The following is a 17847-nucleotide window of genomic DNA, read 5'->3' as shown; positions in this document are numbered from 1 at the left end:
GCATCTGTGGGGTGGACGCCTGATGCATCAATTTTAAACCCCAAGAAATCCACAGTTGGCACCCCAAAACTGCATTTTTCCTTTTTCAGTTGCAACCCCACCTCCTTGAACTTGAGCAACACTGCACGGACACGCGCAACCAGTTCCTGTGGGTCTTTTCCAGCAATCAAAACGTCATCAAAAAATGGCAAGACCCCCGGCAGACCTCTTAACAGGCGTTCCATGAGCCCTTGAAAAATCCCTGGGGCCACACAAACTCCAAATTGTAATCTGTTAACTCTGAACGCCCCTTTATGTGTGACAATAGTCTGTGCTTCCGCTGATTGTGGGGTTACTGGCAGCTGTTGGTAAGCTTGTGCCAGGTCAATTTTGGCGAACACCTTGCCCCCAGCCAGTTTAGCCAACAGATGTGATACGACTGGAATGGGGTATGAGTTTCCCCTGAGTGCCTTATTGATAGTACATTTGTAATCTGCACAGATCCTGACTTCCCCATTTGCTTTAAGGGGCGTGACGATTGGAGTCTCCCACTTAGCAGAGTCCACGGGTGAGAGAACTCCCTGCTTGACCAATTTATCCAGCTCTGCTTCGATCTTGGGTTGCAGTGCAAATGGCACTCGCCTTGGTTTGAGTCGGATTGGGGCCACCCCAGGGTCCAATTCGAAGTCAACTGGGGGCCCTTTATAACAACCCAGTTTTCCATTAAAGAGACCAGCAAATTCTTTGCATGATGCCTCGCTCATCTCAGGGCAGGTTTGGATTGAATTAAGCCCTGATATACTCAGTCCCAGGGCGGGGAACCAGTCAGTGCCCAGGAGACTGGGGCGACTGCCCTTCGCAATCACCAGTTTGAGTACCGCCTGTTTGTCCCGGAACTGTACTCTCACGGCACACATTCCCATGACCTGGATGCGGCCCGCTGAGTATGACTGCAAAGTTGCCGGGAAGGGCTCCAGAGGGGGCAACTTACCCCTGGGGAAGAATGTCCTCGCGGTCTGGTCCGACACGATAGTGAATCCAGATCCGGAGTCCACCTCCATGTCTCACAGCTGACCCTCAATCTTCACCTTGATGTGTGCCTTGCCTTGCGCTGGAAACTGCACGACCCTCCCGTTGATCTCCGTTACGTAGTGGCAGTCCTTTAGAACATGGTTTGCTGTGGGCGGTCTGCGATGCTCCAGTCTAGGTGCTCCTGTCGCTCCCAACGCCGCCGATCTACAGACCCTGGCGATGTGACCTGTCTTCCCGCACGTCCAGCACATAGCATCCCGGAAACGACAACTCTTCCGCTCATGGTTTCCGCCACAACCAGGGCACCTGCCTCGGTGATCTTTGTGCACTGTGCAGGCCTGACGCACTGACTCTACCCCACGGATTGGGCTCTGGCTCGGAGTAGCCTCTAGCTCGTCCATGGCATGCGCAACTTCTATCTGTGGCTTAGGGGCCTTGCGACTGGCATCAAGCTCCTCTCTTTCATAATTCTCCGTGGCGGTGGCCTCCTTCAAGGCTGAAGCAAGGGTAACCTCTTCTTTAGCCACGATGCGTCTTCTGGCTTTCTTGCTGCTCAGACCACCGATAAACCGATCCAGGAGAGTCTCTTCCAGATCTTGGAAGTCGCAGTGCTGAGCGAGCTTCCGCAGTTCAGCTAGAAATGCAGATACAGACTCCCGCTGCCTCTTATGAAACTCCATCCGCCGGGCCATCTTGGTCTCAGTAGGCGCCAAATGGCTTGTTAGGCAGGCAAGAATATCTTTGAGAGATGTCTCACTTAGCTTCGCTGGAGCAAGCAATGCCTTGGCCAGCTTGAAGGTCTCAGGCCCACAGTAGCTCAGGAATGTGGCCCTTCTTTTGCTGGCATCGGTGATCCCCTGAGCCACTGCGAAGAACTCGAAGCGTTCGACGTAGTCTTCCCACGTGTAGGGCTCTGATGGCTGGAAGGGCTCCAATACCCTTGGACTCTCCATGGTCCTGTGGGCAGGGTCGTCTTCTCAGCTGGCCAGTGAGTCTTGTTCTTAGCTACAATCCGGACTCTGAGGCAGGGCTGCGTTTAACCGCTCCTCAGCATTCCGGATCCCACCTTCGTCGCCAGTTGTTGTGACGTGGGGTTTGTGATTTCAGCTCTCTTGACATAATATGCTGGAGACAGTTCTCTAGTAACACTTCTTTATTACAGCAAACAAGACTAAGACCTGAGGAGGGGAGAGCTACATATATAGGGACAGAGAACTAGCTATAAAGGATACATTTTGGAGGGAACAATATCAGGCAATCACAGTCCTGCCTTTTGGAGGAAACCAATAAGACAGAGGATCCAAATACAGCAGCTTAAATGAACCAATAGTAGCTGTACCCTCTGGAACCAAAAGGCAGTTACTTTACCCTAATGCACATACAGACAATAATACTACAGATATAAAATCCTTTGACTCAATACACAACAGTATTCAGCTCACAGTAGTGAGGAATGAAAGTTCCCCCACAATATCTGCTTTATATACATTATTTACACAATGGGCTGCACGTGATTGGCTAATTCTGGGATTCTCCTGTAGGCCAATCATGTTGTGGATTCACTTCCACCTGGAGCTGGATTGGGTGGCTCCTGCGGACCAATCAGACTGCTGCATGTTGGATCCTATTCAACTCAGTACATAACATCCCCACAAACCACCCCCAAATTCCCCAGCATAGGAATAGTGTGAGTGGAGGCTGGGTGCACCACATTGGAGACCCCAGGCGGAGTAGTAGAGGAATCTCATCCTTTACTTCCACACAAGGGTGACAGGCCAAATCATCTGTCAGGATAGATATGGTGGCCACGATTTCGCTGAAAACCCGATGTCTTAGGATTCACAACAAAGCAACGGCAAACACCTGCTAAAGACCCCCTGAAATGTTTGGCAGCGAAAACCCCACATTTCATGGCACCCCCAAAAATGAGCCTTTGGTGCCCTAACTCACAGGATCCCAATTTCTCCAGAAGTCAGACGTTGTCCAATTCACTCCAAAGCGGCGCCAAACACCCAGAGAATGCCCCCTGCAAGGTTTGGGGGTGAAAACACTACGTTTCACATCGCCCCACAAAATGAGCCATCGACGCCGTAACCCACATGGTTGTCAGGGGCTGGACTGAGGAGGAATGGTGGGAGCCCCCCCCCTCTCGAGGACCTGCTCCACAACTCCAATTTATAAAGATTATAATCCAAGTTAACGAGATCTTCTTGCAATTAGAGGTCAAGAGATATGTAAAAGTCAGTGCTTTATATGATTCAGCCACATGGTGGAGCAATACACAAAGATTAAAGAAGCCATGATAGCCAGTTCTGAAAAGCTGGGATGGTTTGTGTCTTCAAAGGCATGGCAGTGTGGCTTGAAGTTAATGACTTGTAACACCTCACAGTCATCATCATCATCATAGAGAACAAACTTTTTATTAAAGAATGGAAATGGTTTAATGAATAGTTACAAACTGTAAACAGATAAGAACATAAACATAAAATCCGGGCCTGGATTCTTACAAGAGACGAGGCCATGGACCGGGCACAGTCCACCTCAGCTCGCCTCTCCATGTGGCTCCCTAAAGTGAAAGTGGTAAGATCACTTGCCAACTACTTGATAGACCTGACGGAGCCCAATTTGAGAAGAGCGTTTACTATGGCCCGCTTCCATTCTATACCCACGGCCTTCCTGCAGGGGATTTACTCTAAGACCCCTATTACCCAGCGTCTATGTCCATGCACAATGAATGAAGTAGAGGACTTCATACATTTCTTTTTCTACTGCCCTATTTATGAGCCAATAAGATCTAAGCTCCTCCTTTTGATCCCGTCCACCATTACATCTAAGGAAGACTGTTTGAAATCGCTTCTTGTGGACGCAAATCCCCAAATTTCACATGGGGTGGCAATCTTCATAGTGCAGGCTCTGAAACTCAGGGCTACTCTGACAGGGTAGCGTGCCCTAGACCTGGACCTGTTTTAATTCTTTTATTACTTTTAACTCAATATGCCGAGTCTGTTCTGGGGCCATTTTGTGCTTTAGAATCATAGAATCATAGAATCATAGAATCATAGAGTTGGAAGAGACCACAAGGGCCATCGAGTCCAACCCCCTGCCAAGCAGGAAACACCATCAGAGCACTCCTGACATATGGTTGTCAAGCCTCTGCTTAAAGACCTCCAAAGAAGGAGACTCCACCACACTCCTTGGCAGCAAATTCCACTGTCCAACAGCTCTTACTGTCAGGAAGTTCTTCCTAATGTTTAGGTGGAATCTTCTTTCTTGTAGTTTGGATCCATTGCTCCGTGTCCGCTTCTCTGGAGCAGCAGAAAACAGCCTTTCTCCCTCCTCTATGTGACATCCTTTTATATATTTGAACATGGCTATCATATCACCCCTTAACCTCCTCTTCTCCAGGCTAAATATGCCCAGCTCCCTTAGCCGTTCCTCATAAGGCATCGTTTCCAGGCCTTTGACCATTTTGGTTGCCCTCCTCTGGACACGTTCCAGTTTGTCAGTGTCCTTCTTGAACTGTGGTGCCCAAAACTGGACACAGTACTCCAGGTGAGGTCTGACCAGAGCAGAATACAGTGGCACTATTACTTCCCTGGATCTAGATGCTATACTCCTATTGATGCAGCCCAGAATTGCATTGGCTTTTTTAGCTGCCGCGTCACACTGTTGGCTCATGTCAAGTTTGTGGTCAACCAAGACTCCTAGATCCTTTTCACATGTACTGCTCTCAAGCCAGGTGTCACCCATCTTGTATTTGTGCCTCTCATTTTTTTTGCCCAAGTGCAATACTTTATATATATCCGCATATTAGTTTTTGGCGCTGGCTACTATATCTTTGCATTATTGTCTTCGGGTAACTTAAATGTCACTACGCCAGCCAAATCGCCTCAATTTTGCGTGGTTGCTTGTCTCTAGTTTGTCTTTTTTTTTTTTTGTATTGTCTTATTTTGCTATGGCTGTTTGCTAATGCAATAAAGGTTTGAATTGAATTGAATTGAATTTGTCCATGGCAAGTCTGCGTTTATCTGCAGGTTGTTCAGATGTGGTGAGTTTGTAGAAGTCTTCAATCCAATCATAGAAGGGAGACGCATTTTTATTTTTCCAGCTCACCAGTATCAGTCTTTTTACTGTGGTAAGGGCACAGAGAATCCACTTGTATTGCCCCTTTGTCAGGTTCCATGTGCTGGGTGTATAATTTGAAAGGATATTTGGCTCGGTAAAGGTACATTTGGCCTCAGCGATGGGAGTCCAGCAAGGAATCATTTAGCTAGTGCAATGGAGGAGGAAGAGGTTGAAAATGCGAGACTTACTGGCACCTGTAGCAGCAGCAGCAGCTGGAGCATGGCCTGCAGTGCCACCTGGTGGCCCACCTCGGAACCTCCATGCCCATCCCAGATTTAAAGCTTTAGGCATGTGTTTTACACACACACACACACACACACACACACACACAAATAATAATTCACAAGCAGGAAATATCCCAAACAGCTCTTCCCCTGAAATATACTCGGAGTCGAGAGTGGATTTCATGCTCTATATTCAGCTCATAGTAGCGAGGAATGAAAGTTCCCCCACAATATCTGCTTTATATACATTATTTACACAATGGGCTGCACGTGATTGGCTAATTCTGGGATTCTCCTGTAGCCCAATCAGGTTGTGGATTCACTTCCACCTGGAGCTGGATTGGGTGGCTCCTGCGGACCAATCAGACTGCTGCATGTTGGATCCTATTGTTCTAGGACCAATCAGACTGTAGCATTGTGGATCCTATTCAACTCAGTACATAACATCCCCACAAACCACCCCCAAATTCCCCAGCATAGGAATAGTGTGAGTGGAGGCTGGGTGCACCACATTGGAGACCCCAGGCGGAGTAGTAGGGGAATCTCATCCTTTACTTCCACACAAGGGTGACAGGCCAAATCATCTGTCAGGATAGATATGGTGGCCACGATTTTGCTGAAAACCCGATGTCTTAGGATTCACAACAAAGCAACGGCAAACACCTGCTAAAGACCCCCTGAAATGTTTGGCGGTGAAAACCCCACATTTCATGGCACCCCAAAAAATGAGCCTTTGGCGCCCTAACTCAGTGTTTCCCAACCGGTGTTCCGCGGCACACTACTGTGCCGTCAGACATTGGCTGGTGTGCCGTGGGAGGGAGGCGGGCGAGTCGGGCGGTGAGAGGCGGCGGCGGCGAGGATCCGCGTCGAGCCGGGGGCGGCTCCGCGGTGGTGGTGCCGAGCGGCGGGGCAGCGCGTGCAAAAGGGAGGAGCGCGAGACAGCGGAGGAGGAGGAGGCCGGCATGTCCGGGCAGCAGCAGCAACAACAGCAGCAGCAACTCCCGGCGACGGCTCCTCAAGCCCCGCCGCCGCCCCCTCCTCCGCCCGCTATCGCCGCCACCACCACAACAGCCGCCGCCGCCTCAGTTGCCGCCGTCCCTCAGTCCCTCGCTCTGCTGCCTCCTCCCACCCCCAAAGCTTGGAGGTTCCCCGGCAAGGGGGAGGGAAAAAACTTTCACTTTCGTGCGTCCCTCCCGGCGTGACGCTGCGCGCTGACGTCACGGGGCGGGGCTTTAATGGTGGTGTGCCGTGAGATTTTTTTTCAGTAAACAGGTGTGCCGTTGCCCAAAAAAGTTTGGGAAACACTGCCCTAACTCACGGGATCCCAATTTCTCCAAAAGTCAGACGTTGTCCAATTCACTCCAAAGCGGCGCCAAACACCCAGAGAATGCCCCCTGCAAGGTTTGGGGGTGAAAACACTACGTTTCACATCGCCCCACAAAATGAGCCCTCGACGCCGTAACCCACATGGTTGTCAGGGGCTGGACTGAGGAGGAATGGTGGGAGCCCCCCCCCCCTCTCGAGGACCTGCTCCACAACTCCAATTTATAAAGATTATAATCCAAGTTAACGAGATCTTCTTGCAATTAGAGGTCAAGAGATATGTAAAAGTCAGTGCTTTATATGATTCAGCCACATGGTGGAGCAATACACAAAGATTAAAGAAGAAATGATAGCCAGCTCTGAAAAGCTGGGATGGTTTGTGTCTTCAAAGGCATGGCAGTGTGGCTTGAAGTTAATGACTTGTAACACCTCACAGTCATCATCATCATCATCATATTATAATAATAATAATAATAATAATAATAATAATAATAATAATAATAATTTATTATTATTATTTATACCCAGCCACTCTGGGCAGCTTCCAACAAAATATTAAAATAAAACAGTCTGTCAAACATTCAAAGCTTCCCAGAACAGGGCTGCCTTCAGATGTCTTCTAAATGTCAGGTAGCTGTTTATCTCTTTGACATCTGGTGGGAGGGGGTTCCACAGGGCAGGCACCACTACCCTGTAACTTGGCTTCTCGTAGGGAGGGAACCGCCAAAAGGCCCTCAGCGCTGGACCTCAGTGTCCAGGCAGAATGATGGGGGTGGAGGCGCTCCTTCAGGTATACTGGGCCTTTGAGGCCGTTTAGGGCTTTAAAGGTCAGCACCAACACTTTGAATTGTGCCCGGAAACATACTGAGAGCCAATGTAGGTCTTGGGGGCCACTCCCAGTCACCAGTCTAGCTGCCGCATTCTGGATTAATTGTAGTTTCCGGGTCACCTTCAAAGGTAGCCCCACGTAGAGCGCATTGCAGTAGTCCAAGCGGGAGAAAACCAGAGCATGCACCCCTCTGGCGAGGCAATCCGCAGGTAGATAGGGTCTCAGCCTGCGTACTAGATGTAGCTGGTCAACAGCTGCCCTGGACACAGAATTGACCTGCGCCTCCATGGACACCATGAACTGAAAGGTCCCGGGGGCGTTACCCTGAGCCTCAGCCACAAGGAATGTGCAGTAGCAGAAAATGGTAACGCTGTTCTAGATTGCATCTATGGAAGTCCAGGGTCCTGATGAAATGAAGTCCAAGTCCTACTCTCTCCTACCTTGGTCAGGCCACACCTGGAGTCCTGTGTCCAGTTCTGGGCAGCATCATTCAAGAAGATGTTGACAAGCTGGAATGTGTGCAGAGGAGGGCAACCAAGACAACCAAGGGTCTGGAAACTAAGATTGAAGAGAAACACTGGAAGGAGCTGGGTAGGTTTGGCCTGGAAAAGAGGAAACTGAGAGGAGATCTGACAGCCATCTTCAAATATCTTAAGGGCTGTCACATGGAAGAGGGAACAAGCTTGTTTTCTCCTGCTCTAGATGGTAGGACTCGAACCCATGGATTCAAGTTATAAGAAAGGAGATTCCAACTAAACATTCATAAAAACTTTCTGACAGCAAGGGCTGTTTGGCATTGGAACAGATTCCCATGAGAGGTGGTGGACTCTCCTTCCTTGGAGGTTACTAAGCAGAGGTTGGATGGCCGTCTGCCATGGATGCTTTTGCTGAGATTGCTGCATCCCAGGGGGTTGGACTAGATGACCCTTGGTGTCCCTTCCAGCTATAAGTTTCTATGATTCTATGAAATTGATCTGGATTAATGACAGCCATCCACCAGTTTCATATGCAAAACTGCTTCCCACCCCACCCCCTTACTGATTAATATATATAAAAAATACATTAAAGTAGACAAATAATAACTTACAAAAAAGGATCAATAAACGTGTCACCTTTATTATATAAACTGTTATCATAATCACATGTCAAAAATTTTTTGTGAATGAAATAAAATGGTTTCAATCAGTATTTAATAACCAACAATCAAATGTAGCGCTTGGGGTACAGCTTAGATCAATTCCCCTGATGTTCAGTGTCCAGGGGTTCAGTGCCTGGCACCCAGAAACTCATGGCAAAGGGGAGTCTGGCACCAAGTAACTCATAACATTTCACTTCCTTGCAAGCTAAGGAAAGCTGTTGATTGGCAGAAGACACTGGGCAGAAACAGAAAGAAACAGGGGGATGAGGGGGTCTAAGGCTGAAGTCCTGCTCCTGTCCATCCTAATACTGGACAGATTATTACAGGATGTTGAGAAGGGTCATTTTTTACTATGAATTGAGAAACAGCAGCCATAGTCTAGGCCAGGAGTGTTTTCCTTGATGACACCGCCATGTTGAAAAGTGTGTGTTTGCAAGGTGTTTCCTGTCCTGTCCAGAAATGCACTGTGCTGGATGAAGCCAGCTCTAGATCCTTCCTAAATAAAAAAAAATAAAAACCCACTCCAAGACCCAGTTCTCCCTTCGCCCAAAACCCAAGTATCTAAATAAATAAATAATAGGGATGCGGGTGGCGCTGTGGGTTAAACCACAGAGCCTAGGACTGGCGGTTCGAATCCCCACGACGGAGTGAACTCCCGTTGCTCGGTCCCTGCTCCTGCCAACCTAGCAGTTCGAAAGCACGTCAAAGGGCAAGTAGATAAATAGGTACCGCTACGGCGGGAAGGTAAAGGGCGTTTCTGTGCGCTGCTCTGCTTCAGAAGCAGCTTAGTCATGCTGGCCACATGACCCGGAAGCTGTACATGACCGGTCCACCAATAAAACGAGATGAGCGCCGCAACCCCAGAGTCGGCCACGACTGGACCTAAGGGTCAGGGGTCCTTTTACCTTTATATATTTCAAAAACACTATGAGTCTCCAGTGTGGTCTCTCGTCACAAGGAAACAGACTTTATAAAGAGGCAACCTTTCAAACTTCTTATAAATGGAAACTGGGGAAAGCCCCCTCCAAAAGAATAGACTGTGCCCAGTGACTAGCTGATCCACATGCCTGTTCAGTTGACGCTCTAGATGCCTACTCAGTTGTTCTCCAAGGCTGTTGAAAGAGAGAATGGCTAGTGTGGCAGGCTGTGCGAGCTGCTGGCCTCCTGCTGTCCTGCCCCTAAAATCCACCCCCTGGTCTGCGAGGAGGAGGAGGAAGAGATATTGGAAGAGAAATGGAATGAGGAAGTAAATATAATGAAAGAAAGGGAGAATAGCGTAAGCCACCTGGAGATCCTTGAAGGAAAGATGGGTTGTCAACATAATAAGAAATGGAAAGATTAAAAATATTTTCTCTTCTTCTCTCTTCCGGGCAGCGACAGCAGTGAGGCCAGTAACTCCAGCACAGATCTCCCTCCCCACCAAGACCCAGTCCCCCCCTTCCCCACAAACCCAAATAGAAAAATAAAATAAAAATCATCATCATCATTATTATTCTAATCAAGTTCCTTTACAAACATGCTATTCTGTGATCATCCTTTTATCCTAGGCGGTGCTTTTTCCTACGTTTGTGAGCATGAGTGGAAATCCTGAGTCTCGCTGCAGGAGTCGACAGTTTGGCTCCTTCCCTTGTTGTTGCTCCTAGATGGAACTGCGCATGTGCGAAGACAAGACAGAGCCTTCCAAACTGGATCAATAAACGTGTCACCCGTTGTCTGAAAACCACTGTCCTAATCACATGCCAGATTGTCTTTTTTGAATGAAATAAAATTCTTTCAAATAGTTTTTTAATGTTGTCATTTGTCTGTCTTGAGAAGCAATGGAGTGCGCCTCCGGGGGTGAGGTCAAAAGTCAAGCAAGGGTGTCAGCAGTCCCAAAGTGACCTCTCCAGGGAGCAAGACTGGGCAGTGTGTCTGGAGGTCCTGGGCTTCCCAGATGACAAGACTCCCTCTCTTGGCCTTGCAGATGTGTCTCCAAGGAAAGCAGAGTTAGGCACCAGTTGGGCTGCAGGAGATGTCAGAAGGGGTTGTAAACGGCGCCATCCAACCGCCTGAGGGACTCCACTCCAGATTTGTGTAGGCTTTACTCCTTAGCCTTTTCAGCTCCCAAAGATATCCCACAGGCAAATTAGGATCAGAGTTTTCCTTCTCCTCGATGGGCTATCTTTATAGGTGGATGAGCCCCATCTGCTCCTCACTTCCCTCCACAGCATTGCAGAAACCACCTTCTTGACCACTGGGCCCACGCTTGGTCTTGTCCGCTCAATCTGCTGGAGCCTGTCTTGGCACACAGGGGAAGTTCCTGAGCATTTGAGACTCCTTGGCTGCCCTCACCTGGTTTAGGTGGCCAGTCAAACCGTTCCCAGGATGTGGCCTCTGTCACATGCTGACCGTTTCTAGGAGCAAGAGAACAAACTTTTTATTAAAGAATGGAAATGGTTTAATGAATAGTTACAAACTGTAAACAGATAAGAACATTGGCAGGATTATTGGAATAACCTGCAGTTGAATAAGATTATATATTTAAAGCAGATGCATAAATGAAGAAATTGAGGTAATTTGGATATGCATAAGATATGTAGAATCAATTTAAAGAACTGCAGAAAGAGGGGGAAGGAAGTCAAGTTTTGAAATGTTAAAATGACTGCAAAATTATTGAAATGTATAAACTTGAAAATCATAATTTTTTTTAAAAAAAATTATTTCGCCAAAAATCAGACATCATCCGTTTCACTCCCAACTGGAGCTAAAGGACACAGGCCTGGCCAGGACAGCTTTCCAGTTATAGCTTTTGCGGTGATGAGGTATGTAAGCCTCAACTGTCCTGCATCTACTCCAGCTGAGGAATCACACACCTCCTCCCCAAGCTAGTGAGCCCCACCTGGGCTGTGGGTCCTTGCCTTCCGTCCCTCCCAACTGACAGTTGTTAGTTCTGGAATCCTGAGCTTGAGGGGGGGTACATCCCATTTCGCCCCGTGGGACACTCACCACCCCTTAGCCACCTGCCTTTGGCGCTGCAGCAGTGATGGCTTTGGTCCCTGAAAGAGCATGCAAGATCTCTCCCAAATCTCAATACATATTTTGCTCTCCTAGACATCTTGCAAGACTTCAATGAGATCTCACAAGATCTTGCAGAAAAGCTCCAATCTGTTTACCTGCAAGCACACACCTTTAATTTTTTTTTCTTATTAAGTACAAATTTCTCAATCTAACAGATTTGCATTTAGGATTCTGTATCACATGAAACGGCACATTTGTTTTGTTCTATTGTTACATTATTTGTGGCCTTCTAACACTTTGGGAGAAGCCTTCTTTCCCTTTTCCCTTAAAAAATGAGGATCTATGCTTTACACTCAGCAGGAAGGCCCATTTAAAAGGAAACATGTAGTTGTTTTGCTGCTGCTTTTTTGTGTTCTCAGGTGTCCAAGTTAGCCTCCTGGCCCTGCTCCTCCACTATACCACAGCAACATCCCCCACTAGGAATCCCTACTTGGGCTTTCATTGGCCATCAGCAATATCCGGTGGAGCCAGGTGGAGAGAAATGCCCCATCTTGCCCATCTTTGGGGTTTCAAGAGGTATAGCCTCTGTGCATGTACAGAATTCATGATTCAGCAAATCTATTAGACCACTGAAAGAGTTTATTTCCTCTGATTAAATTACCAAAGGAAGAAAGCAGGATTGGCTTTTCTCCCCAGGGACACAAGGAAGGGGAAGGCCTATGTTTAAGAAATCAAATTCCCCAAGGGCTGAAACTCTGTGGTATATTGGAGGAGCAGGGCCAATTAAAAAACCCAAATTCTCTCAGGAGAGTGCTTCATATCTGGCGGGCAGGGCTTGTGTGCTTTGCTCATGATCCCTTGGATGGCCTGAGGCTGATAGAGCAGCAGCCGTAAGTCTTGGGGCTCTGGGAGTGAGACATTGTCCTCAGAAGGCAAAGAGTAACTGAGGTTCCCTTTTCTCTCCCTTGGAGGCCCTGAACCAGGAGCTGGCCAGTTCAGGGCCTCCATGGGAGAGCAAAGGGGGGCCAGCACTTGTGCTCAACGGAGCTTTCATACGCGGTCATCCTGCCCCACACTCACATTCCAAAATATCTGCATGCTCACCTATCCAAGAGGTGGTTGGTGTTGGGCTGGGGGGTCCCAGAAGGCAGAATAAGTTGAGAAGCAAAGCCCAAGAAGTTGGAGGCATCCTCTTTGCATCCACCCAAACCCAATCTAAACAGCTTGGCTCCAGAACCAGCCCCTCCCTTCAGTTCTGTTCAGTTCAGAATGTCAGTTAAGAGGGACCACCTGTATTTTCTTGATTCTTGCCTGAGGTCATAATGGGCATGCACACTGGTATCTGTTTACCTGTAAGCACACACCTTTAGTTTATCTTTTTAAAAATAACAATAAAATACTAGTTTCTCAGTCTTCCAGCTTTGCACAAAACAGCAGCCGTTTTGTGATCCATGGCAGTGAAAACCTCACGTTTTATGGCGCACCCCCCCAAAAATGAGGCTTCAGTGCCCTAACCCACAGGGTCACGATTTCTCCAAAGGTCCAATGTCATCTGATTCACTCCAAAGCAGCACCAAACACCCAGAGAATGCCCCCTGCAACATTGGGGGGGGGGCTTTGAAAGCACTACATTTCCCATTGTTAGAGTGGCATACGAAGGATGAACAAGTTAAATCAGTGATGATAGATTGGGCAAGACATGTAGGACATAACATCATGTTTGAGGATTGGGAAAGATTGTGGAAGAAAGGGGTGAAGTTCACTGCATGTACTGTACTAAAGGAAAACATAATGAAAATGATGTATAGATGGTATCTGACCCCTGTTAAATTAGCAAAGATTTATCATAACTGTGATAACCATTGCTGGAAATGTAAAGAAAACGAAGGTACTTTCTATCATATGTGGTGGACCTGCCCCAAGGTGAAAGACTTCTGGGAAAAGATTTATCATGAATTGAAAAAAATGTTGAAATATACATTTATAAAGAAACCAGAGGCCTTTCTTCTTGGAATAACAGGTTTGGAATTGCCCCCAAAAGATGTTAAATTATACACTGGGCAACAATTTTTTTACCTTTTGAATGTTGTCTAGATTTCTACAATTGATTTAGGGTCTTTTTGCACTGCTGAATCAGGAAATGGCATCCGTTTCTCTCCTTCAGGTCAGGTTGTTGTGCTATGTTGATTTGTAAAAAATCAGATCTTGTGACAAAATCGATTACATTTTGTGGCATTATCAGCTGATTTTTGTCAACACATATCATCCTAAATATGTTTTTAAGAGAAAATAATGTTTTTCCAAGAACATATAATGATTACCTGATAGAAACATCGATTACTGTAAACTGAATGGTGGGCATTGAAAAAGTTAAGTACACATAAATTGCATGTTGCTTCACCATTTTTCAAACTTCAGGGCTTGAACTTCCGTTTCTTGGAACTCCTGGAATGCTCAGCGGCAGGGAGGTCTCTCTTCAGAGTCCAACAGTAGTCAGCCATCATGACTGCGTCCCAGCGACCCTGATACCTGGTCTCCATCTCTTTCATGTCCTGATGGAATCCCCCCCCCTGCTCGTCACTCATTGAACCCAGGTTCTCAGGAAACCGGTCCATATGTGAAAATAGGTAGTGCATCTTGACGCTCATGTTGCAGCCCAGGTTTCTGAAAGCAGTCAGCATGTTGTTGACAAGTTCTGCATAGTTTCTGACCTTATTGTTGCTTAGAAAGTTCTTCACTACCAGAACAAATGCCTTCCACGCTTCCAGTTCCATTTCGTTCATTGAGTTTCTGAACTCTGGATCTCTGATGAGCTGACGGATCTGAGGACCGTCAAAGATGCCAGCTTTCAACTTCTCCATGGTCAATCCTGGCACAAGTGAAGCAGTCACCATCCTTGTCCAGAGCCTTTGGTGAACTGCTTGATTAAGCCGAGCTTGATGTGCAGCGGTGGGAAGAGTATTCTGTCTCTGCCCACCAGAGGGTCGTTGATGACGTTCCTTTCTTTGCAAGGCACCAATTCCTCCCGCACAGGCCAGTCCTTCTTCATGTAATTCTGAGCACGGTCCCTACTATCCCACATGCACAGAAAACATGGGTACTTGTTGAAGCCAGACTGTTGTCCCAACAAAAAGTTCACCATCTTCAGGTCAACACAAATAAACCACTTATGCTGACCATAACCAATTTTCTCCAGCACATACTTCACTGCTTCATAGTTCTCCTTCAGTGTAGTCGAGTGAGCCAGGGGTATAGAGGCAAACTGGTTGCTGTTGTGTAGCAGAACACATTTCAGTGATCGCTTGCTGCTGTCAAAGAACAGTCTCCAATCTTTGGTTTCGTACTGTGGCACTCCAAGCTTGAGCAGAAGCTGCGCAATATCTGCACAGTACACCAAGTCCTTCTCTTCTGAGAAAAAACGGAGGTACTCTTGATGCCTGTTGTGGAAGAAGCTGATGTCAGAGAGGAGTTTTTCCCCCTTCAATCTGGTTGCCAACAGTTCGGCAGAGTCCTTTGACAAGCTGAGGTCGCAAACTAGATCATTCAACTCCTTTTGGGAAAATGGATGTGGAGCATCATCTTCAAGAACCACTTCTTCTTCATGTCCTTCAGCAGTGGAGGCATCTTCCTCACTAATGTCAGGAAGTTCTCCAAAGACAGGCACTGGAATTTCATCACAATGGGGCAGGACTCTTGAGGAGGAGGAGAAAGGGGAGGGAACTGGAAGGGGAATATATGCTCTGCGCAAATGGCTGTGAACTCATGCTTGTTTTGTGAATCTATCACACTTGCTCCTTCTGCCACCCCGGATGGCAGAATAAAGCTTTTCTCTGAAACTATTCCTTGAGTGTCTGTTGACTCCCATTTCCCTGTCCCGGGCGCAAAGCTCTTTTCACCCGAGGCTAAAAAGGCTACAAGCAGAGTCTGTAACCTGAAGTGTATGTTAACCCGAGGTACCACTGTATCATTGAATTTGATACTTTTTTTCTTAACTGTAACAGAAATAACGAGGAAGTTAGCTACACGGTTGAAACTCACAATCGTTTTAATCCTTTAATTGACCTCGCAGCCGATATAGAAGTGGAGGGGGTGAACTCGAAGACAACGAATAATGCTAACGATAATGACAAAGAAGTGAGAGTCACCTCGAAGGGGGAGCCTGAGTTGGCCCTGGGCGATGGCATGGGACTCGATCATTTCCAATTAATAACCAGGACCCTGCGCTGCATCTTTAAGAGCATAAATGGGATCTCCATGCAGGTGGATAATCTCCACCAAAAGCTTGAGGCCCATTTGCTAGAGCTCCAGCACAACCACACTCTGCCTCCGAGGGATTTAAAGGGACAGAGGTGTACCTCCCTTATTAGACATGAAAGTGGTACTGGTGGTCACCTCCTAAAAACTCAATTGGACTTTCAATCTCTGATTTTACAACCAAACAAAATATGTCTAACTATACACAGTAGGGACCCCAGGTCCCCAAGGTGGAATAATCCGAGAGATGTCAAAGATCATCTGAGGCAACTCCTTCAGATTTGGCCTCCGCTAATAGACCTCAGTACAGTGAAACTTTTAAACTACCACCATCGGCTCCAAAAAGTATTGCTCTCCTTCCAGTCTCCAAAAATTCCCTCCATACTGGTTAGGCGTAAAGCGTTTTTGGCCACCTGGGGCATCTTCCCAACAAGAGTCTTTAATGACACCAGGATTAAACCTCTCTTCCGCAGCACCGTACAAAAAGGTAGCCGCCCGCCAGACAGGCGCGACTCAGTCTTGAAACTCAAGTTGTCCACCCGGGAACCTCACCCTCCCTCTCAGCCCAAGCTTCCTGGTTTACCTACTCCAGCAACAAAGAAGCATGACCAAAGCGGGCCCAGCCATCTGGATGCCTCAGAGGAGAGGGACCTCATTTCATCCTATGGCGAGTTGCCACTAGTAGAACAGCAGGAAGTTATAAACAGGCTTGATACACTCAAGCAGCAACTTACACATGTACTTCAAGAGAAAATCTCCTCAAATCCTGGACATAGCAACCTATTAAATCAAAGGAACGCAGTTATGAAGGGGCTAACACCCCAGAAACCCCTGCCAAATACTGGGACTCCAATAACGGATGATTTGGCAGTCTGCCTGGCGGAAGCTCCTCATACACCGTCGCAACGGTGCAATCAACTACCTCGTCCTCCGCCTTAAAGAGCAACGCGCCAAACACACCTCATCCTGGTAATCTGTCAATGTCCTATTCTTCTATACCTGACCTGGAGTCTTCAATCAGTGCGGTCCAGTCAAATGACTCTATATCCTCGTCCTTTGCCAGTCAACCTCTTTTGGTAGAACCTCATTTATCCGCAACCTCTTCAAGCCAATATATAAACGTTAAGGAAGCCACTGTGCAAAGAGACAACTCAGGTTTTATTGAAGACCCTGCTGGTCACATCAATCAACTCACCACCCCTTCGATACCTTCGGTAGTACCTCGCCTGGCGCTGTCTCAGACCCTTGGCAATGTCCTTCCCACCAGCAACCAGAGCAATTGACTAGCACATAGTCCCTCCTCAAATTGCTTTAATGTGCTATCCTGGAATGTGGCGGGATGGACGTCCAAACAGGATGACGGGGATATGAAAGAGTTTTTAGCGAAATTCCAGATTATGGGTATACAAGAGACCTGGTGCTTAGAATCTTCACCCCCCCCATCCCTACCGGGCTATGACGCCTTTGTGATTCCTGCGACCAAAACACATTTGTATGGGCGCCCTAGTGGAGGCCTGGTAACATTTGTTTCGCAGGAGCTTCAACTTAATATCTCTCCTATCTTTTGGTTAGAGAGTAATTACATTCAAACTTTGCACATCACTAACAGCTCGCTTGGGGAATTCATATGTGTAAACCTGTACAATCCATCTACCTACTCCTCTTCTCATTCAAATCAGCTTTGGGAGGATTTAAGATTTATTCTAGATAAATCTGGGGCTGAATTTCCAAAGTCAGAGATCCTTATAATGGGGGACTTCAATGCCAGAATCGGAGCAGATATAAGCTTATTCACCGATAAGTCGCAATTATTCATAGAAGAGGAGTGGTTTCCTACGTGGAATTCACATGACAAGACCGTTAATAGGGCTGGCATCATACTGCTGGAGTTCACTATAAACTGCGGGCTGCACAGCTTGCATGGCACACCCAAAGACTGGTCCGGG

The 17847-nt window shown here is 47.3% G+C and overlaps 2 protein-coding genes across 2 annotated transcripts in view; both read right to left on the bottom strand.

Moving 5' to 3' along the window:
• Positions 1 to 17847, bottom strand: part of LOC114589913 (small ribosomal subunit protein uS14m-like) — a 171211-nt gene that overhangs the window by 134205 nt on the left and 19159 nt on the right. The gene's annotated exons all lie outside the window — the stretch shown is intronic.
• Positions 1044 to 2419, bottom strand: LOC144325855 (uncharacterized). The gene has a single exon (XM_077920607.1). The coding sequence runs from the start codon at positions 1962 to 1964 to the stop codon at positions 1044 to 1046; it is 921 nt and encodes a 306-aa protein (XP_077776733.1). The 5' UTR covers positions 1965 to 2419.

This window comes from Podarcis muralis, chromosome 16 (assembly GCF_964188315.1).
Source record: "Podarcis muralis chromosome 16, rPodMur119.hap1.1, whole genome shotgun sequence".
Lineage (NCBI taxonomy): Eukaryota > Metazoa > Chordata > Lepidosauria > Squamata > Lacertidae > Podarcis > Podarcis muralis.
Note: the sequence above shows the minus strand (reverse complement) of the source record. Positions and strands in the feature narration are given on the sequence as shown.

Excerpts from the sequence above, each read along its gene's own strand:
- LOC144325855 (XM_077920607.1), bottom strand. The coding sequence starts at position 1,964 with ATGGAGAGTCCAAGGGTATTGGAGCCCTTCCAGCCATCAGAGCCCTAC.